General features: G+C 40.5%; 1 protein-coding gene across 1 annotated transcript in view; it reads right to left on the reverse strand.

The window, feature by feature from the left end:
- LOC129088784 (epidermal growth factor receptor substrate 15-like 1) overlaps positions 1–23063 on the reverse strand; it is a 37047-nt gene that overhangs the window by 12828 nt on the left and 1156 nt on the right. Inside the window, 18 exon segments of the mRNA XM_054596016.1 lie at positions 11–147; positions 2211–2261; positions 2488–2593; positions 5234–5413; positions 7258–7455; positions 8250–8411; positions 8501–8573; positions 12689–12774; positions 14024–14086; positions 14166–14195; positions 14197–14323; positions 15343–15500; positions 16274–16516; positions 17080–17139; positions 17406–17531; positions 18123–18191; positions 18437–18532; positions 18893–18940. Of these exon segments, the coding sequence (XP_054451991.1) occupies positions 11–147; positions 2211–2261; positions 2488–2593; positions 5234–5413; positions 7258–7455; positions 8250–8411; positions 8501–8573; positions 12689–12774; positions 14024–14086; positions 14166–14195; positions 14197–14323; positions 15343–15500; positions 16274–16516; positions 17080–17139; positions 17406–17531; positions 18123–18191; positions 18437–18532; positions 18893–18940 (2013 nt within the window).

Raw genomic sequence — 23063 nt, forward strand, 5'->3', positions numbered from 1 at the left:
GAACAAGTACCTTGGAAGGTAATGTGGCACTTTTACTGAAGGGGTCCGGTGTGGAGAAGGGATCCATCTTTGTGGTCTTCTTGAAGAAATCTTCTGACGAGGTCTTGAACGGATCGGTCTCTTTAAACGGGTCTCCTCCGAAAGGATCTGCAACGGAAAATGATGGACAACTTCAGCTATTGGAGAGTCTCACTGCAGCTTTTCTTAAACCTTTCATTCACCTGAAAACAGGACCAGGCATTGCAAAGGCATTTTCAAGGCCAGATGCCAGTTTATAAAACGCTTTGTGACAGTGTGAGCCAAGATAAATACTGAAGCAGCTCTACAAAGAGCGCTGGACACAGCTTGGATGTTACGCCTTAATTTAGCTCTGGGTCCAACCTTGTGATGAGCTCAGCTTACACTGCTGAATATATGTAGAGGCATTGTTTTCAAAGTCTAGGTTGATATCCACCTATGAATTGTGGAAGATTTGATTGAATGAGAAGTAACCAATTTAAAATTCTCAGCAGCACTTAATAACTAAAGATTTTATTCCAGTGACAGCTCGAGCACACAAAAGTGACTTTTTTGGGGGTTTTTTGTACAGTGAGTTTAAAAATGAGTATCATGAAATGTAAAACTTGTTTATCTGCTGATGTTACGGATCTGTTTTGGAATGCACTTGTGCATGCATCAGTTGTCTGCACACCTCCCTTTGATATCTAGTCTTAAAATATCTGACGGTCTATTCTTTGCAGTATTGCAATCATAACAAAATAAGTAATTTGGTCAGAGCTTTTCTATGGAACTTAATAGATGATTATGATAAGAGGCACCCTGTAGGTCATGAACCCGGAGGAGAGCACACTCGGGTGGGTTGTGCGTTTGGGCTGCGGGGGGAGGGATGCTGTAAAAAAAAAAAAAAAAAAAAAAAAAAGGAAAAAACAAGTAATGACTGTATACTGTGGAGTAGTTTCACTGCTGTGTGAAAAAGGGTGATTTATATCACGGATCTCCCTCTATGGAGCAGAGAAGTGAAACTCCAAAATATCGTCGAAGTGGGAAGTGTGACAGAAGTCACGGTTACACACACCGTCGTTTCACATATGTGGATGGAGGTCGGCTAAAGACAAGGCTGCCACCACGAGCAGGGGCCACTATTGTGTTGTGTATGAGTGTTATTTGAGGGTTAAGGCACCATTTATTAAGGAACTGTACTGTTTGTGTGTATTTCTTTTAGTGGACCTTCGGAATATTTGTTGTTTTCTAAGCTTAAATGATTTACTGATTTAACTCATCAAAAAAGCATCATCATATCATAACCCGTACAAAATCTAACAACATATATTGTATTATCTGTTTGAATTGATCTTATTCCCTTCACATTAACCAACATGTGAGCGCTGACTGAGAAAACTCCCGCTGAATATATTTATTTTCAAAGGGCAGGGGGGGATTGTTGCACTGGTGCTTTATTAAACCATATTTTAGCAACAATATTGACATTTTGTTCCAGTCATTTTAAAGTCTCAGACTCAGGTACGTGCTTTTCTATATGTTAAAGCAGTGGTTCTCAACCTTTTTTCAGTGATGTACCCCCTGTGAAATATTTTTTCAGCCAAGTACCCCCTAACCAGTGCAAAGCATTTTTGGTTGAAAAAAAGATGTAATACACAGCGCTCTGCCATCAGTGTCTGATTTATTAAACTGTCAACACTGAAGATTGCATTGTTGCATTGAATTCAGTTTATGAACTTACACTTATATTTTATTGAATATTTATTAAATAACTATCTTTAAAGGATTTTTGAATGGATGCCAATTTAAATATATATTTTTAAAATCTCACGTACCCCCTGGAGTGCCTTCACGTACCCCCAGGGGTACACGTACCCCCATTTGAGAACCACTGTGTTAAAGCACCGACATGTATTAAAAAAAGTGGACTGGTGGAGCATAATACTTTGTGTCAATAAAGGTAATTTCTGGAATACTAATACAATACATATTATGCATTGAACCCTGTTTGCAGCAGCAGACAACACTTACTGTTCCGTTTATGTGCGACAATATAATCTTAACTCAAGGGCCACTTACTAGCTTTACTTTGCCCGAGTGAGTCAACAGGCTGACTGCAATGATTCCATTGAAATGAACAGATTTTTTAAATACTGGTGTGAGCGCGTTTTAAAGCAAGAAATCTGAGCTCCTTTTCCCAAGGTAAATACCTGTAGATGTCGGTGGCTGCTTTGCAAAAGGGTCATGTTGGAAAGGGTCACCTACAGGAGAGGAATGCAGCAGAGAGGAAAGAGCAGGAGGACAACAAAGAGGAAAACACAAGAAGACAGTCAGAGAGCAGCTCAAGCTAAAACAATATAAGATGCCCGGAGGAAAGAGAACTGAAGACAAACGGAGCGGTAAACACAGGACGAAGGAGCGCAGAATAAATGAAGGATGGAGAGTCAAGAAAGAGAAGAGAAGATTATTTTGAAGGGGAATGATCACCTTTAAAGGGGTCTGTTTTGAAGGGGTCTTCAGAGTGGAAGGGGTCAGTGTGGAGCTCCTGAGGCTGGCTGTTGAACACAGATGGCTTCACTTTGAATGGATCCTCCTGTGGTGAGGAGAACGAGGAGGGAAGAAACAGACATTTTACTCAGCCTTATAAAACACACACATACACAAAACATCATTCAGTAATGATCAAGTTGCGTTCACACAGGGCCAGATTCTCTAAGACTTCTGTACCTGTTTAAAGGCATGCTTCCTCAAAGACGTGCTTTATCAAACAGGAGTAGCAGTGTCGATTTAGTGACTATTTGCTCTTTATTGCATAAGCGTGCTGCATTAAGAGTGAGTTCGGGCTTTTAGGGAGCAGTGCTTCCCACAGGGTTTTGTGCGCCGGTGGTGTGTGGAGCTTGAACCCTACTAAAAGTGTCCCGGGGAGCGCTCCACCAAAAGAAAGTTTTGTACATTTCAAAGTTAAACGCATCTAGTGATGAGCTCACACTATGAGCACACAGGGGGTCTGGTGGACAGCTGTGCACACTGAAGGCCCCTTGGCGTTTAACTTCCTTTGGAAGTCTTGGGTACAAGTCCTGAGGTTTGGAGGCCACCGAGGCCCCGGAGCACTGGCCCCAGGTCAGGTAGGATTCATGCAGAAAGTGTTGTGTTAGCCAGCATTAGCTGTAGCGAGGTGTAAAGACCTAATAAATTAGATGGAGAACAGATCCTTAGACATATAAATTAAGTAATAATTATTATTAGAATATGCATAAAATCACAACATAAAATGGGGTTTCTTATGGTTTGTGTACTGGACTGATTTTGAGCTTGACGATAAGTAAACTGTCAAATCAACGTCTTCTATATTTGACAACATCTCAACAGAAAACGTTTGGGTGCATGTAGCTCAGTATTCTAGTATTCTACCCCTCTCATTGACTTGAGTGATACACCGCCACGGCTTTAGTGTAATGACGTCCCTATGCACAGTTCTGGGATCAAATACTATGTTATCATAACTTGTACATATAATATGGACTCGACTATAAGTCGACCCAGGTTGTAAAAAAACACAACATTTTCTTTAATAATTTTCCACTTATAGCCAGAAGTGCAGGAATCAACCTCAAGAGCCCTTTATAAGAATGTCTAGCGAGAGCCCTAATTACACCACATGACAGCACACACAGCACACACACACACACACACACACACACACACACACACACACACACACACACAGTGCACACACACACACACACACACACACACACACACGCACACACACACACACACACACACACACACACACACACACACACACTTTCCCCAAAGATTAAATTTCACTTTAAAAACAGAGGCAATTTTCTTTTTTTGCAGTTTCTCTGTGTGCACTCTGCTACTCTGACTGAAAGACTTGTGGAGAGGACGCCCAAGTCTGGACTGAAACATTCCTCAGAGTGTGAGGGTGTGTTTTGATACATTTCTTCACGTGCCATCCCGACTCAGCGCACGCTCTACCTTGTTATGGTTCATTAGAAAACCTGCACCAGCGATTTCGTAGGTAAACCCTGAGTCTGATCCAGCCGCTGATCCCTAGAGCTATCTGCCAGGTGTGAGCGGGACGGAGCCGAGGTCATTGTGTTATTATAAGTAAAGTGAATGGATTCTGGGATTGGATCAGTGCAGTCTCCAGGGAACATGGTGGAGAGTCAGGGAGAACAAAATAATAACCAAGGTTTTAGCAAAAACACGGTTCAAATGACAGAAATGACGGCTAAGATCTGGGCGTGTTGCGGTTTGCAGACTGCTGCTAATCTCTAGTCTAGATGATAATAGGCCTGGACAAAGAGGAGGATGAGGCAGAGGAGGATTAGGAAAGAGGAATAATGGACCCCTAAAAAAGCCTGAAATCAAATTTGGAGAAGGAAATTTTACTCTTTTAGTATTCTAAGTAAACTAACACTGTTGGCTGACATAAATAGTTTGACAGACTAGAATTACCGTCTGCCAGTTGTATCCCCCCCGCCAACCAGTCAGGTTGCAGTTTACATTCATGTCCATCCAAACTGTCATCATTATTTTATCATGCGAGACATTTGTGTCAACATTTTCATAATTAGTACATGTTTTCTTGAGTTATGGTCCAAAATGTGTTTTAAATTCAAATGAAATATAAAGATTGCATTCTTAGTTATAGAACCGATCTTGGTGTTAGAAGATTTAATTACAATCTGTTTAGAGCTAGTGTTAGGAAGTTAAACAGGTAGTTATTCCCTTGTTTTAAATGTATTTGTATAATGCTGTGAACTGTATTCAAGTATGGATTATGGATCAGCTACGCTCCGATACACCTCTACCCCTTACAGTCACTTTTTGGTGGCACGCTTTGCAAAGTGGATATCCATCTTCTACAAACAACTCCCTGGTCATTTTGCACATATCCAAAATGCTCACACTGCAGATTCAAGACAATTGTTTGGCAGATATGAGGCTGGAATGTCCGTTAACTGTGACATTTTTTTTAAAGCTCTTCTTCACATGCTTCAGGGATAGGAGATTCTCACACTCACGCACACGCGCACATGCACGCACGCGATTTCTTTTCACAGGGCAACGACGCAGGAATCATGACTTCATAGATGGATGCTATTTAATTAAACTGTTGAAAGCGGTTGGAGTCAGTTGGAGGCCTGTGCCATCAGACCACGCTGGTGGGGTGAAAGCAGCGCTCTCTGGAGATCCTGACCTGTGGCGCTCTCACCATGGCCGGGAATCCCCCGTTCTCTCTGTCGCCGAAGCCCTCGCTCATGTCGGCCAGGTTGGTCATGCTTCCTCCGTGGGTTCCGTTCAAGGTGCTGTTGTACTGCTCGATGCTTTTGGACACTTCCTGTTGGCTGTCCTGAATCTGGGACAACTTGCTACGAGCCTGAGGGAACACACACACACACACACGAACAGTTCAGGGACAGCGGGGCGTTTGGATACTACGCTGCATGGTCTTCATTGTGGCAGCTTGCTTCTTAAACACCTGCTGGAGTTAAACTTCAGTTTTTCATTTAATTTAATTAATTGAATAATAAGTTTAAAAAGCCAACCAGCACATACTTGGTGGGAGGTGAATGCTGAAGTCTGTTCTAATTTTAGTCTATATTATAAATACAGGGCCATTTTAATTCTTTGCAGCAATCAATTTAAAGGACAAACACTACAGGTGAATAGGGTACAAATGATAACTAATATATATCATCATGAAACTCCTGATTGCTTACATTAAGGTTATTATTTTTTGTGTTACAAGTTTTCTGAGATTTTATGTTGAATTATGGAAATTATTTATTTATTTTGTTGACATATTGGACAAAAAAGGTTTTTATAGAGGGGATTTTGGATATCTCTTTGAATCACTCCATAAATCAGGAAATACTGTCAATAGCCATAAATAAATACATTTTCGCCATGTTTTTAAAAATAAAATGTTGTATAAATCAGGCTATGAATGATATATGAACAAACCACTCTGTAAAAACCCTCAGAATACAGATAGGAATGGAACTGGAACGTTTGGTGTATGTAAGTGCTACTGAAGTGGGGATTTCTTTGTAAAAATGACATACATTTTGAAGTAACTAATAGATATCACCATGAAACTTCTCCAGTTAATTACTTACATTACTCATTTCCAAAAGTTTTATGTTTAAATATGCAAATTAGGCTTTGTCTAATGGTAACTTTTGATGAATTTAGGAGAAATCTACAGAAGCAAATAGACACAGTAGTAAAATAAACACCAGAATGTGCATCTTGGATGTTTTCTTTCCTCTAGTCTGAAAAGAAATGCATGAAAACAATGCTTCTGCATGCATCATCTCACCTTAAAAACAACTAATTTGGTAATTTAACAATGAGCCCAATTTCTCATTCACCTCTCAGTGACGACTTCTTTTTGGGAAAATGATTAACCTGTAGTCTAAAATTGCAATTATCTGCAGAAAACAATTGTCCATATGGTTATCTTGATTGTCCTGAGTACAGTGTCACACAGTGTCTTGAAAGAAAAAAACAAGTTTTCAGTTCTGTGAGCAGCACAGATAAATTTCCTTTCACCCTTTACCATTTTTTTTTTCTTTGCTACTTCATTCAGTGGCTTCCACTATAAACACAGGACATTTTGAACATGCACTACTCATTCTGAACTGATGAATACCAACATTTGGCCTTAATGTGAGGCATAATAAATGGCAGAGCATGAATGATTTTTTGGGGGGGTTATGACATGATCTGCTGGTACTTCCCTGGGCGGCAGACTGCATGTGGGGTTTTATGAAAACTAAAAAGGGGACTGTCATTAAAACCAACATGACTGTTCCCAGAAGCAATAACTGAGTATTATTGCAGGGCGGTGAGAGGAAATGATCAACTGCTGAGACATCTTTTACTCTCTGTGTGACCTTCTGACTAGAGGAGGGAGCAGCGGCAGAGAACAGGTGACACAGCGCAGCAGCTGAGGTTAAATGAAACACCAGTTCCTCTAGTGGTACAAGAGGGACCAAGTACTTGCTTTAGTGGTAATACAGAAGTAGATTATACAGTGCAACGATGCCCCCTGCTGACACTTCTCTCTCACACTCACACACACACACACACACACACACACACACACACACACACACACACACACACACACACACACACACACACACACACACACACACACACACACACACACACACACACACACACACACACACACACACACACACAGTTTCCTACCTGGTTGATCTCATCCTGCGTGGCCTTCAGGGACTTGATGATGGTCTCCAGTTGGATCTTGCCGGCCGCCAGGCTCTGCTCCAGCTGGTTCTCCTCTTGCTGCAGCCGGCCCAGGTCGGCCTTCGCCCGGCTCAGCTCCTCCTCCTGGCTCTGCAGGTCCGACTCCTGCGAGTGGATCTGACTCTGGAGGGTCGAGATCTGGAGGCGGAGGAGAGCGAAATGAACGAGTGACAGTGGCCCAGCACAAATCCATTCTGTGTCTGGTGACTTATTGAAAACTGCACACCACACTTGAACACTGTAGCAACACTACCGCAATGTGTCACACGGCTGGAAACTTCCACCTTATTTTCAGTTGCTCCTGCATCCCCAAGTTCTTCCTCCTCACGTGCTTTTTGAGGTACACCTATTGTATTAAACGGATGAACGCACAGCAGGTCGGAGTCTGAGACGCCTACGTTTTATTACGTATTAAGAAGAAGAAGAGAAAAAGAAGAACAAGAAGAATAGCCTACTGCTGTCGCTCTTACAGGTTGAAATGACAAACGTCGCCTTCTGTAGGTTACATCAGCTGGAACTACTTATCCTAAATTCTGTTTGTAACTTGATGACCGGTTTGTTTGCTCTCTGCAGGACAGTGTATGTACTCATGAACAACCAAAGATTGTTTATGAGGCAAGAGAAGCTTCTCTCTTTAAATTGTAGAATTGCGATTGGATTCAACAGTTGTCATGCAGTCTTGATACAATAAGTGATGCATTATCCATCTAGCAGGTCTTGTGGCATCAATTCCACATTATTTGGTTAAAGTTACATCTATCTTATCTAATTTACAGTTAAGAACAAGGATCTTCATTATTTGGATCTAGTTAAAAAAACATTGCCTAAATACTGATCTTTTTATAAAGGTTGGCATCTTAAATCTGATCCCCGCAGTGCGCCATTGGAGCATCAGTTGACGTGCTTTCAGTGCGTTGGGGACCTTCACTCACCATCTGAGACTCTTCCTGGCACTTTATCCGGACTTCGTTCAGCATGTCCTCTAGTTTGTGTTTCTGCTGGTCCATCTCTTCCAGGCGGTCCTGGGCATCTTGTTTCTGAGCCTCCAGCTCCTGCAGGCTGGCTGTCTCTCTATCCAGATCATTCTGCATCTCCTGAGGGGACATGAATAAAAATAATTAAAACCTACGAGTGACAAGCAAGTATCATGTGCTATGCTTTACCAATGAGCAAATGCCCTCACCTGAACCTCTGCACTCTTATGTCTGATGGCCTCCTCTGTGTCTCTGATGTCCTGCTCCAGAGTATACTTCTCCCTGACACACACACACACACACACACACACACACACACACACACACACACACACACACACACACACACACACACACACACACACACACACACACACACACACACACACACACACACACACACACACACACACACACACACACACACGTAATTAGAACAGAGACAGAATCATGAACAACCAGCCTCCTGCTGTGTACACACATGGACATGTAAAGAGTGATGAGACACTGGACTGCGTTTCTATCAAATCCACCATGTCAGAGAATAAAAGACCGACGAGCTGTTGGGGACTGTGTGATTGCGTGTGTGTGTGTGTGTGTGTGTGTGTGTGTGTGTGTGTGTGTGTGTGTGTGTGTGTGTGTGTGAGAACTTATAAAGAAATGAGACTCCCTTTCTAAAAAAACTTAAATCATTTGTAAATGAAAGTGGCAAAGGGCTATTTTAAAAAGGAAAAGGCGAACGCATATCCTGTGTGTGTGTGTATATATATATATATCATTATTTTTAGGACAATCCAGTGTACAATATTTTTTGTTATGACTCAGTAAAATGACCTAAGATCCATCCAACCATCCTCTACACACACGTTCAAGCTGGATTTTATATTTTTTTTGGGTGTCAGATGGATTTATGTTATGAAGTTTGTCTAAAAACTAAAAAGATAATCAGGTGCTGAATATATTATTTTGAGACAGGATTTGCTTGCTGTAATCATTGCTGCTCCTTTTTTATATTGGATATTTAAAGACTTCCAATATAAGGGATGGGGGATAATAAGTCATAATCCTCCTTCTGTGCAAAAATTCATAACAAACCATGTACTTGATTTCAAATAAACTGTGGGATATTTGCACAGAACAAGGACCGCAGATTTTGTGCCCCATCACTAACATTCAAATTGATTTGGGAACTGATCTTGTTTGGTGCCAGCATGGAAATCAGGAATGATTACAGCAAGTCAATTTTGTTTCATCCTGGTGATACAAATCTGAATGCATGTGAATCCCACTGATAACTGCTATGCAAATACAAAAGTAGGAGGCGGAGCCTGTGCTCCTTTTGAGTGTGTGTCACAGTAGATTAGACAGAAGGCCAGCCCAGTAGCTGAGGTGTTTACCTGAGAGTATTCCACTGGGTAAAGGCAAGAGTGCTGACGCAGCATGGAGGATAAGTGGTGAACAAACAAAAAGTTGATAAAATACACACATTAAAAGAAGAGTGGGCGGTGTGCTGGATGGATGGATGGATGGATGGATGGATGGATGACGAGAGCAGTAGGATGAGACAAAGCCAAGATGAGTAGTGAAGCTCATACATGGGGTGGGCGATATGATTTCAAATGTATATTACGGTAATTCCTTTTCTTTGAATGCAGTGACAGTATTATAACACGGTATCACAAAATTAAAGAGGGATACTCTCTAAACATGAATCTCAATCAATGTTCACACTATGGGCAATGTAAGGGAACATATATTAGGTAGAAAAAAAATGTTTAAGAAAAACAGATGTGTTTGTTGGCTCCAAACAAAAATGAAAATGAGGTTTAGACCTACACGTGTTTTTGGAGGAGGAGCGTTCCCCATGATCTAAATGTCATGTGATTTATTAATAACAGCCATGCTGTTGTTTGGAGTTGTGACTGCAGATCACAACAAAAAAGAATATTGGTGAAAAACTATTTTCATTCCACCTATTTTCACCACAACCCAAATGGAAAGTATATTACACTTAATAGAATCTTTGAAGAAAACAAAAGTCTGACATTTTCTTTTTCTTTATGTGAAGAGTTTTTCTGAGATAACGTCTACGTAACCATGGACAGTATAAACTGTGTGGGTGTGACGTAGTTCATAGGGAACTATGTCACACCTCCCTCGTCCTCGTGTGTGTGTGCTAAAACCAAAACGTGTGTTCATCACGGTAAAGACAGTATTGCAAAAATCCAGGTCATGACCGAGCGTGACCCCCAGTGCCGGTGATGATCCAGTATACCGCCCACTCCTAGCTCATCAGCACTTGATGCCGCATGAGTCTTTTTCAAGTGTGCATTTTATCCCAGTAAAACGGTTCGACCATAGGTCATACAGAGTAACTTCTGCAGCTGTGTCCACCATCTTTGCATGCTGACACCCTTTTTTAAAGGGACATTCCACTTAAATGCAAACACTAATCCATCAGTCTACTTAGTGTAACAGACAGTGAGATTCCTACTCAAGTTACACTGGGACGTGCTTTGCTAATGAGGCCATCCTGACAATAAAAACCTGTGCAATACATTACACTGTGCAATAATAGTTCAAATAGTTTTTTTCTGTCTGTAAATATAATATTTCAGTTATTGTTGATTTTCTACTGTTTTTTATTGCTTATTTATAATACTTGTTTTTTTTATTTTCACTTTTTATTTTTATCTTGTCTTTCTTCTACTATGTCTCTTGTGTGCACTTTACTCTACGCTGCTGTAAGCCTGCAAATTCCCCGCTGCGGGACTAATAAAGGATTATCTTATCTTATCTTATCTTATCCCACAGCTAGCGCTAATACACAGCTCAGTGGAGCTCGGATAATTGGTTCGTTGGATTTCTACTTAAAAAACTAAGTAGGATCAACCATACAGCATTACAGTAAAATCAAAAGCCATTTATGAGCTACATAAATACAATTATTACGGCAATTAGATCAAGTCTTCTAAAGCAGGCAGGGCTACTCTGCTTAAAAGAGACATGACACGATTTTTTGAGTGGTCGATTTTGATGGTCTTTATCAGTCTCTTTGAGAAGGACAGATTTGAAATCTCTTGCCTTTATTGCATTGAGTTTGTACATATTAACATGACAATGAGATGGTGCATCTCAAGCAGCTAATGCTGAAAACAATACTTGTGTTCAGTTAAAGACTGAAGCTGACATTTCTTCTTCGTGTCTTCTTTTGTCAGTGGTACAGCCAGGTTACAGGTGCTGTACTGCCAACAGCTGGACTTGTGTGGCACATTAGGGCGTAACGAATTTTGGGATAAACTTACCAGGATTTAGGTAAAAATGTGCATTAAGTGTGGTTTACGTATACTGGGTGTTGAAGTTAATGAGATTTCAAATGAACACATTTTAAAAGACTCTGAGACACTGAAATGTAGCTGTTTTACAAACAAACAACTTCATAATGAAAAAAAGGCTGAGGGGTAACAGTTTTCTGTTACACTGAAGTTAAGGACTGGCAATGACATCCACCTTTTACGGCTATGTCAAGTCTTGGAGGTGTAACGCAACATGGGAAGCTCTCATTTTATAAAACGTACGGACAACGATAGTAAATTTAAAAAGCTGACTAAATAGACACATAGTTCGACCATAGTTGCACTTTGTGTTTACCCACCTTAGTGGACGACTTCAGTAGGATTCTTATCTCGGCATGATAAGCCCCTATTGAAAGAGTACGGTACTGCCCAAGTAAAAAAAAAAAGTGCTGTGGTAGTTTGTTTTAAAAGAGAGCGCAGAGGCAGAATAGCAAAGTAAGTTTGCCCTGTAGTTTTGGTTATTGGATTTTCAAATGCTTTTTAAGGTTGACTAATCTTCCTTATTTAATGATTCTCTAGATAATATAAGAGCTTTAATATATAATATATATGTAAAGATATGGTGATGTAACAAAGAAGATTCAGGGTGCAATAAACCAGGATCATAGTAGTTAAGATGATGTGGTCTGTGTCTTAATATTACTGTGGAAAGTGATAAGAAAAGCCTGGACGTGGATGAAGACAATGGATTAGAGAGAAAGTTTATGTTAAGAGGTTAACAGAGAATGTGAGTTGACAGTTTTGGCAAAACTCAAAGCTTTGACACAGACCAAAAGCATTCATCATAGTGAAACAAAAATGAAACTGCATCTTGTAAATGTCGAGGCAATTACTATTTGATAAAAAACATGGAAAGGCCTACACTGTTGCTATGGTTACTGCATTAAGTATTCGCTTAATGAGGTGTTCTACAAAATATAAGCTTTACTTAAAGAAAAGCGTTACTCTGATGCTTAAAATAAACCAGTTTTCGTGTTTATCATCCATTTTCTATTTAAGTAACAGGGTTTGTTATCAAGGCGGTGCCAGCCATATTGTTACCTCTGCAGCTGTGCTATCTCCTGGCTGATGTCATCCAGCTCCTTGATGCCAGTGAACTCCCCTGAACCCACTGAACTGGAGCTGTCCTGTAGAGAGAGAGACAGAGAGAGGGAAGACAAAAAATAAAAAGGGTTAAGGTTGGCAAAGTTACCTTAATTTGGTGGGAAAAGTGAAGTGGGATAATGAAATGGTACCAACTGAGCCACGGCAGAACCAGGCTGAAGGTAAGGAGGAGGAAAAGGAGGAAAAGAGAGGATAGGAGAGAAACCAGTGCTGGATGAGAGGGCAGGGTCAGTCATCAACATGTGGGGAGGGGAGGAACTGCCGAGTAGAGGAAAGATTCCGGATTTTGCTATTTTATGTATAAAATTAAGCCGTCTGAGAACATAGAAAAATAAATTCATGAAGGTGGTTTTCAACGAAGTTCCAGTTTTTTGTTCATGCTCACATGTTGTTGAAGCTATCCAAAGTGTATGGAGATTAAAAAAAAACAAAAAAAACTTAAAGGCTATTCCTTTATCAAACAGAAACTGTTATGATTTGAAAAGAATCTACAAGTGAGCGATCTCGAATCTTCCCTTGATCAGCAGACGGTTGACAGGGTGAGACAATGTCACTGCACTGGAATGGAGAGAAAAGTCAAATGCTTTCCAGGGACCAGGGTTAGCCACTGAAAGCATTTAATAGTTAATACCCTGTAGGTCCATGTTACCTACCCACAACTTCAACATTATGGCCTAAGAGAGGAGGAGGAAGAGGGGGAGTTAGAGACATTAGCAGTAAAAGAGTTGGAGAGAAGAAGAAGAAGAGTGGGCGGTAAATATCTTTGATACAGGGACTTGCAAATGTTTTTACTCCCCTTTGGTGTTCTTCCTGATTTGTTGCATTACAATGTGGAATTTAAATGGATTTATATTTGGATTTTATTCGATGGACCTACACAAAATAGTCGAAATTGGTGAAGTGAATAAAAATAAAAGCTTTAAAAATAAAAAATACAATACATATGCACACACCACTTTTGAATATTCTGTGTAGGTCCATTAAATAAATTCCAGCTTGTAAAGCAGCTAAACATGAAAATCTCTAAGAGGGTTGAATACATTTGCAAAGCACTGTATAATAAATTCCCCTCAGCTCAAATTTCACATTTACATATCTTTGTGGGTCACACTTTCAAGGTGTCTTCGCCAAAATAAGCAGATTTTTGCAGTTTGGGAAATTGGTAACACTTAAGGATCAGGACGTCCTGCAGACAAATCTGAACAACTTTTTGCGCAAATATGCCGAGAGCAGGAGAAATGTGAGAGGAGGAGAGGAGGCGTGTTGACTCACCCGTCTCATCTCGGACAGAGCCGCCATCTCTGATCCCACTGGGGTCATGTATCCTGACAAACTCTGTAGCCACAGAAAAATGACTTAGTCAATGACGATGATGATAAAACCAGTTTCAATTCATGTCAAAAGAGACACCTACAGGTACAGGAGTGCCTCTCTCTGAGGGGGGGGATCATGTCGGCGGTCAGGGCCTGTGGGGGGTCGACGCCCTTGCTGACTTTCTGCTGGATGAGATACATGGCGAGGGCGAACTGCTCCCTGGTCAGCTTGCCTATCTGCCTGGTGTCTGCCAGAGCCCTGTGGGGAGGAGCAGACATTCAGCAGACGCACATTCAGTAAACGCGGATACCCTGAGCAGCACGGGACGATGATCGAGAGAGAGAAAAAAGAAGAAGAAATTACTCCTCAAGAAATCATTTGCAAGAAATCAATTAAAACATGCAGACATTTTTGGGCTGAAATATGTTGCACACCAAAGTTTACCACAACTGTTGCTTACTTGTATTTGAAAGAATATCCTGTATGCAAGCAATCAAAACCCAACTTGCTTGTTCAAATTCACCTTGGGAACTTTTTTTTGTCTGATTTTCTAGTTGCATTTCCCCGATTTGCTCCCAGTAACATCCCTAAAAATGGATTGTTCCTGAATGAACAGAACGGCAGACCAGAGAAACAGTTCTCCTGAGCTACAGAGGAGAACCACAAGCCAACATGAACGATCCGGACAGGCTGTATCAATGTGAAAAGCCATTTTGGTTAAAGAAATATGACCTGGCCTCTTTCGTTTGAAGAACGGCCACTGGTTAGCAGACACATTTCCATTAAGCACTTGACAGGCTGAGAGTTGTGCTCAGGATGAGTGCCATCTGTTGTAAACTGACAGGGTGTTAAATTTGACCTCTGACCTGTTAAAAATCTGAAGCACTTTTCTGCCATTGGTAGATCTAATGGTACCACCTTCTTAAGAGGCCCGCTTTATAACCAGCGTCTTTATCAATAACTAATTTGCTCAGTTTTATCGCTATGTTTTAAGCCATTAATTAGAAATAATTTTGGGTTGCCAGGTTGTGAAAATCCCTTAAACTGACTGGACCAAATTTCCAATTACTTTCTGCAGTAAAAGGGCTGCAGAGGATCTGGAACAAATCATTGGTTTATAACTGATCGATGTCTTATCACCCACTAATAAAGCCATTAGTTACAACTCATGAGCCCTAAATGAAGACTCATTAGAGAGTGGTACCAAGCCAATAATGAATTTAGTCGAGAAATAAATAGCATTAACTGTCTAGCGTGAAACATGAGTAGGAGCCTACCATATGTGGGCCAGGAGGTTCTGAGAGAGTCCAGACTGCATGAAGATCTCCTTCACTTCATGTCCGCTGACAAAACCGTCCAGATCAGCGTCGGTCTTCAGGAAGATGTCGTCATAGCGACCGCGGTCTGACACTGGGACCACCCAGTTCAGCGAGTGCTGAGATAGAGGCAGATCATGTGTTTCTCTCTTGATAAAACCTTTGGTTGCTTGTGTTCTACAAAAGGTTTCTCTACAGAGATCGATTCCGTTACTAGTCAAGTGGTTCTTCTCAGGAGATCATTTTTCAAGGTTAAGATCACACCTCAGAGAAATCCCCCTCACTGAAAATTGAGAGCTCCACTTCTTCAAGAAATCCTTTTTCTGGATATTTTCAGACATTTTTTTTTACTGTGGAAGTCAAAAAGGCCTTGGGCGTGCTTCTTTAAAATACATTGGTCAGTGTCTTTTTGTAACATGAAGCAATTCAGTTCATAAAAATGAGTACCGCCACATTGCTAGGTAGATGGCACCGTCTTTATGGGTTCAATTTTTTTCTAATATGTGAATCACTCAATCAAATCAAACGGTCTCCATTTGTTATTTACCCAAAATGTAAAATAACAGTTCTAACAAGAGTTCTCACACCTTCCAGCTATAATGTGTATAGTGTGTCTTATCTGCCCACACTTAAGTATATTATTAATATAATTATTCAAATTATTATGGTGTATATAACCTGGTAAACATGTCCGGATAAGGGCGAGCTCTGGCTGGAAACTTTTAGCCTTACACAGTTAGCAACATAAATCAGGTTTTACAAAAAACAATATTGATGGATAACTAGTCTTTAAAACATTATACAATGTATTTGCTCCAGTGTGATTCCTAGTTATGGATTATTCTGCGTTCTACAGACTGTAGTATATGTATATATCAATGCGGTGTATTACCTGTCCAGACTTCAGTGTGTGTTTGGGCGACAGGCTGCCGGTGCTGTTCAGGGAGTTCATGCTGCCGTGGGAGGGCGTGGAGCGTAGCGAGTCTTTTGGCGGTGGGGGGCTCGCGGGGAGTCCGGGCATTGAGCCGGCCACCGAGCCCAGACTCTTCTTCCTCTTAGACGGAGGGATGAGAGAAGAGGGGAGGAGTGGGGGAACAGGCTCCTTCTCCAGGGCCCGGTACACCAGGTGCATGGCCTAGGGGAGAACATCCTGCTGTTAATGCACACTGGCTGCATATACTGTAGAGCGCTGGATGGTTTGAGTATCTCAGGAACTACTGATCTCCTGGGATTTTCGCACACAATCTCTCTGGAGAGTTGACAAAGAAAGGTGGGAAGGAACAAGAACAAGCGGGGAAGGACAGGAGCTGTTCTGTGTTAACCCTCAGAACCCTAAAACCCACCAACGGGATGGAAAAGCATGTTTTCTTAAAACAATTGCCAAAACTACACAGTTTATCACAGCCAGAAGCAGTAAAAAACGATTTTCATCTATCCGACTGTCCTTAAACACATCATGTGTGACGAACACTTCCCTCAGAAAATCTATCATGTAAACATAGAGCAGAATCTCTAAGGAATGTCTCCAGCACATTATTGAATCCATGCCAAGAACAATTCAGGATGTTCTGAGGGCAAAGAAGGGGTCCTACCCATTGTTAAGATGGTGTACCTAATAAAAGTGTACATTTATCCACAGTTATGTCAGCTTTAGAGATTAAAAGGACATATGGTAACAAGGAAAAAGATAACACTTACCACTGCAAACTCATCTCTGTCCAGATGGCCATCTTTATCTATGTCACTCAGGTCCCAAACCTAACAGACAGAAATACACATGAGGCCAGTCATAGAAATTAAATGAGGGACTGAACTATTGCAGATTTTATTTCATTACCACAAACCCACTTTGGAAAAAAACATGTTCACTCACATCCATTGCTAAATATAACGTTTTACATGCCACCATTTCATTTTTGTGAAACAGAACACGTCTTTCTGGCTTGAGTAGTTACATCTTCAATCATGGAACCAACAAGCCTTATTGAAGACCAAATAATAGCGACCAAAAGTCAAGTCAATACCTTCCCAAGGACGTCCAGAGGTAGCTTGGAGTTGATGAGGACTGGTTTGACCTTGTCTCCTGACAGCAGGCCATTGACTGGAGCCAAACTCTCGAAAATCCCATCAAATTTACTCTTCTCCTCGTGCTACCAAGGAAAACACACAGTATTAATGTCAAAAGCCTGATTTCTAAATGTTAGACTGTCTGAGCCTGACTGTCTGTCTTTTAACCTAAAGGAAGAGCTCAAGCTTATTCACAAATGGTATGGTTTACTAAAAACATTTCATATAGTGAGTGTGACATTCTGCAGTGTAAAAAATTAAGTTGTCAGTGCTTTTGTTTGGACTTACTAATATAATAATATAGTACTAATATAATTATGTGTTTTTTAGGCTCTATGCAATGTCTCTGTTTATATGTTTGCATCAATGTCTATTAAAAGGGGGAGTACATACATTTGTATTTGAATAAATAACAAATATCAATGGCCAATGTCATCTGGAAATATCCAGTCAGTGCAGTAATTGTAAAAATGGTGTTTTGGAGTCTCAAAACTAAACAGAGCTTGGGAAACTGAATTTATTTCTCCTTTGTCTTTCTGAGTCCATAAGAAACATCTATAATGACTGTTTAAGCCTACTGTGTGTGTGTGTGTGTGTGTGTGTGTGTGTGTGTGTGTGTGTGTGTGTGTGTGTGTGTGTGTGTGTGTGTGTGTGTGTTATGTGTGTTAACACACCCTGACAGCCCAGTGCGATTCGCCGGAGGCAGATGCTGTGCTGCTTAGAGACGGACTGCTGGTGTCCTTCTGAAATCAGACAAACCACAGAACTGTCACATGATCCATTCGCTGGACTAAACCCAAAGCTTCTCTCATAATGAGCTTTTTATACAAGGTTTAATAACATTGTAACATGACATGAGTATAATTATATAAAGTATTAAAAAAAAAAATGTCTGCAGGATTGATATTAATTCCATATATTCTGAAATACAAAATATTTTATAAAAATAATTTGTGGATTTGACTTTTCATGATGAGGTCATACTCACAAACTTGGGGGGAGGGACTGTGAGGTTGAGGCTGGACAGACTGACTTCCTGACCGCTCTGGGCACAGGCCACCAGCCGCAGAGCTACGTAAAACCCCTGAGAGAGAAAACGCACAGTATCAGCCCTCAATAACCAACACTGATGTAGCACCCCAAAGACATACGTTATTACTGGGAAACTATAAAAAGAAAATTTAGGACAATGTTTACATAAATAAATATCTATCTTTGCCCGGAGAGGACAATGTTTGCTGGTTTCCACTTGTTTGAATTTGAACTGTTAGCATTAGCTCATTTTGGGGCATTATTACAACTGGGTTTATCTTATTAGATGGACCCTCACTTTTTTTTTGGTCAATAGGTCACTTTGCATAATTTTATCCATTGTTGTTTTAACTTCTCTCTGTGGAGTACATTCAGTACATCATCAAAGACAGAGCACTGTTCTGATCCCTACCTGTTTGTCCAGATAGCCTTTGCCATCGGGATCGGCCAAATCCCAGATCTGAAACACAAGAAACAAACGCACAGCATTAAAGACACAGTGAAATCTAATCCAAGCCCTGTGTTAATTGATCATATATCTGTTTTAACATGCTTAATATGTCCAAAAATAACTTGCTTTTTTATATCAAAATGCCTCTCTTTTCTTTTCCTGTAAAACAGCAAAAAGATTTTTCCGATGACTCATCTTGAACTCAGGGCTGGTTTCATAAATGTATCCCATCAAATGTGACTTGTGGTTAAGTGTAGACAGATGCAGCTACAGCTGCTCTACAGGACTGTTGCAAATGTAGAGAATGGCACATGATCAGGGATGCCGCCACCCAGGAGAACCACATCCGTCTGAAGGAACATACGTCAACAGTGACATCAGCAGATGAGATAATGATGTGGAGATTACAAAGACAATAAAATCGTTCCCCAATAAGAAACTTGAATGAATGGAGAGGTGATGGATCCAGAGCCCCCCAAAAAAGTTGCCTTTAAGTCAGGTGACAAGGAGTCATACGGCAGCGCGAGGGCAGACTGAGAGCTTGTATCAAGGAGGCGTAAGAAGAGACTGGAGAGAGACCTCAACTATACCATCACTAAAGACATGTGGCAGGCGATCCAGAATGTCAGAGGATACACAGGCAGGAGAGCCCGGCTGACACTTGTGTACCGACAACCATTCACGCTCATGTCTTTGGACTGTGGGAGGAAGCTGGATCATGCAGAGAGAGCCACGCTGACACAGGGGAGAACATGCTAACTCCACACAGGGAACGGGATCACACCTCTTGCCTTGAGACGTAGTGCTAGCCACCACACCCCTGTGCAGCCCCATAAAAACACATTAATACTGGAAAAGTGTTAATAACCAATTATGGTTTTTAAAAAAAAAAAACAGCACATGCCCTCATCGCTTCCTGGTTTATGTGTTGTGTGTGAGAGTGTGAAAATAGTAAGATGTCATGGGGCTACTTAGTTCCAACCACTTCCTGTGGAGCATTTATCTTTTATGGGTTCTTTACGCCCACTGAGCGACAATGGTGAGGACCTCATTCACCCATGTTTCTTCTGTTTGAACTCATTCAACAATCGTGTTTTATAATAAGAAATAATCATGTCGACATTCTTTAAAGATACAGCAGAAAATCTAAAAGGCAGTGAGCACGTCATACAGTAAGACATACCCGATAGTTGACCAAATAATTAAGCTAAATGTTCTGATTATTTTTGCCAGAGACACACATCTGATCCATTTGATTAACGTCGCTGAAAGGTTTTCACTGACGAGCACATTTACATTTGCTCAAAATAGCAAACGTATCCAAAAGGAAAGCCACAGGAAGAAAGTCTAAATGCAATGTAAATGGTATCTTTTTGAGTTTTTGACTGCAACTGGCGCTGTACAGAGATGTGTGTGTATCTCGTAAAACACAGCACCACAAGAGCATAGCCATACACACGTTTTATGAATGCAGAGGCAGGAATGGATATTTATGGAGGCAGTAATGTTCACTAAGAGGAAAAATGAGGAAGACTGAAATCCAATGTAATCTATGCGGTAGAACTGCAATGATCAGTCATTGAAAGAATTATCTTTAGATGTGAAATTGTCCCATTGTTCTTGTCAATAAATTATAGTTAATTGAACATTGTAGGGTTTTGGGTATGTTAGTTGGACAAAACAAGACATCTGATGACATCACCATGTGCCCTCAAATGATGTGATGGCCATTTCTCAACTGTTTTCTTATGTTATATAGAATTGAGAAAATAGTCTGCAAATTAATTCATAATGAAATAATCATTAGTTTCAGACCCACAATTCACGTTTCATCTATTACAGAAAGGCTTTGAAGTATTAATGGAGGAAGGGAAAGCATTTTGCATGCTTAAGTCCAGCTGGAATTAAATTGCATTATGTCTGCCAAAACATACATATCTCATTTGTAGATCACTTATCCTTTGAAAAAAAAGAAAAAGAAACCAAAATTTAGAAATGGAAATGTATTCAAGTAACCGCCTACGTAGATGATAAAGGGCTTTTGTTTCAAACCGTATTTGAATAAATCAGTAAAGTCAGAGTCTGCAAAATAATTTGCTATACATTTTTAAATTGTGCTGTGTCATAAAAAAGGGCATGTCTACAAATGGGGACCATTTGCGCCCAGTATTAAAAGCAAATTGTGACCATTACTCCCTGGCATCAGAGTATAAATGGTAGTATTGCATAGGCTTTATCGGTGTTAGGATTATGAGCCGGTCTTTGGTAAATCTTCTCCGCTGTAAGGGTTCCCTGGACCCAAAAAATTTGAGAACCAGGTACTACATAACACAAGAGATACATTCTCTGTCCTGCTAATAAAGTCCTCCTCCTTATCTAATTTACAAACACGAACACACCTCCTGTGCAAAAGTGCAGTTTGCAGGCTACACTGCAATTAGCTGCTCGCCCTGCAAGCTGCTGTCATCACACACAATACTGACATGCCCCTCCATCTGGCTGAGCCTAATAAGAGAATGTCTGACCCAAATATCTTATTTATTCCTTTAAATTACAAAAAAAACAACAACACTGCATTCAAAAGCATGTTGACATTCATTTTGACTACAAAAGGGGATGACTGGATGTGATTTCAGTTGGACTTTAAGCTTTAAAAAGGGAAAGTTTACTCCAAAATACATATGTGTCCTCTTACCTATAGTGCTATTGCTCAAACTTAACAGTTTTGCTGTGTGTTTTGCCCTAGTTTTGGAGATATCGGCTGTAGAGATGTCTGCTTTCTCTCCAATATAATGGGACTGCATGGCATTCAGCTTGTGGTGCTCAAAGCCCCAATAATATACATTTGAAGAACTCAAAACATCCCAAAAACCAACAAAATGTCAACAAACAATTGATATACTGAGCTAGCTCCTCAAACAGTCAGGCTAGCTAGCTAGCTAGCATCGTTTACCTCCAGAATGCCAGATCCTTCCTATAACTTTTCAGTCACACCAAAAAATTATATTTTTTTGCTTCACCATTGTCTCTTAAAGTGATGCCTGTGCCCACACGCATGTGCAGCCCTGTCTGAATGTGGTTCGGACTGTAACAGCGGTATTTAAAAATCACTGATGCAGCAAATATTTAAAAAATATTTTAATTGGAGTTCCAATTCGCTGTCCTTAGTTTTTATATGTTAAAAAGTGGTTGCCGCTGATGGCTAACTAAGGCCAAAAATTAGCTGCCAATATAAAAAAAAAGGTTGCCAATGGTAACATGGCACCCCTTACTGTCGAGCCCTGTACAGTCCATTGGTAATGGTAGCAATGTCACTGTAACTGCATCAACATTAATCTGTTTATCTTGTCCAAAGAGCAATATACAACAACCGCAGCAGTTAGTGCTTATAGCTGTTACAAACCAAAGCTTGTGAGATGCTAATTATGAAATGGGTCCAAAGATGCAAACACAGGTCTGTCCACAGTGAGTAAAACAACAGTAAAAATGCACAGCTGAAACCTCAGTTACCAGGCACACAAGACTGAAGATAAAAAAAACCAAAGATGATACAAACATTCATATTCAAACAGCACCCACTCAGGTTAAGTCCAAGATCTACTACTATTTTAGTTTTTACACTTAAAAGGACAAATAAATCTCAGTGACTAAAGCTGCCAGTCAACCCCGTCATCTCAATTTAAGATCAACAGTAACACAATGAACTCAATACCTCCCAAAGGTAAACAGTGAGGAAGAAGAGAGGATGCTGCTGCTTCTACCTGCCAACTCTCTCTGAAAGCATGCCAGGAAGGTTTGCTCTGATCACCCACACACATTACATTGCACACAAACACTACAGGAAGTCCGTAAAGAAAGGCGAGAAAAAAAGAAAGAAAATCAGCACCTGCATAATTGGACCTCAGGATGCAAATTCGACAACCATAGACGTCATACACAGTGAATTAGCAGATGTTTAGAGGTGTGAGCGGTAACGTTTTACATATTCAACATGAATGCATGACTACATTCGAAGAGAGACTGAATGAAAGTGTGCTCTACTATTTAGAGTTAAAAACACAATAAATAGTTTTCACTCCACTAGCGATGCATTGGTTTAAACAACAACAAAGATGTGGACACTTGATAACTT

Source organism: Anoplopoma fimbria, chromosome 3 (assembly GCF_027596085.1).
Source record: "Anoplopoma fimbria isolate UVic2021 breed Golden Eagle Sablefish chromosome 3, Afim_UVic_2022, whole genome shotgun sequence".
Classification (NCBI taxonomy): domain Eukaryota; kingdom Metazoa; phylum Chordata; class Actinopteri; order Perciformes; family Anoplopomatidae; genus Anoplopoma; species Anoplopoma fimbria.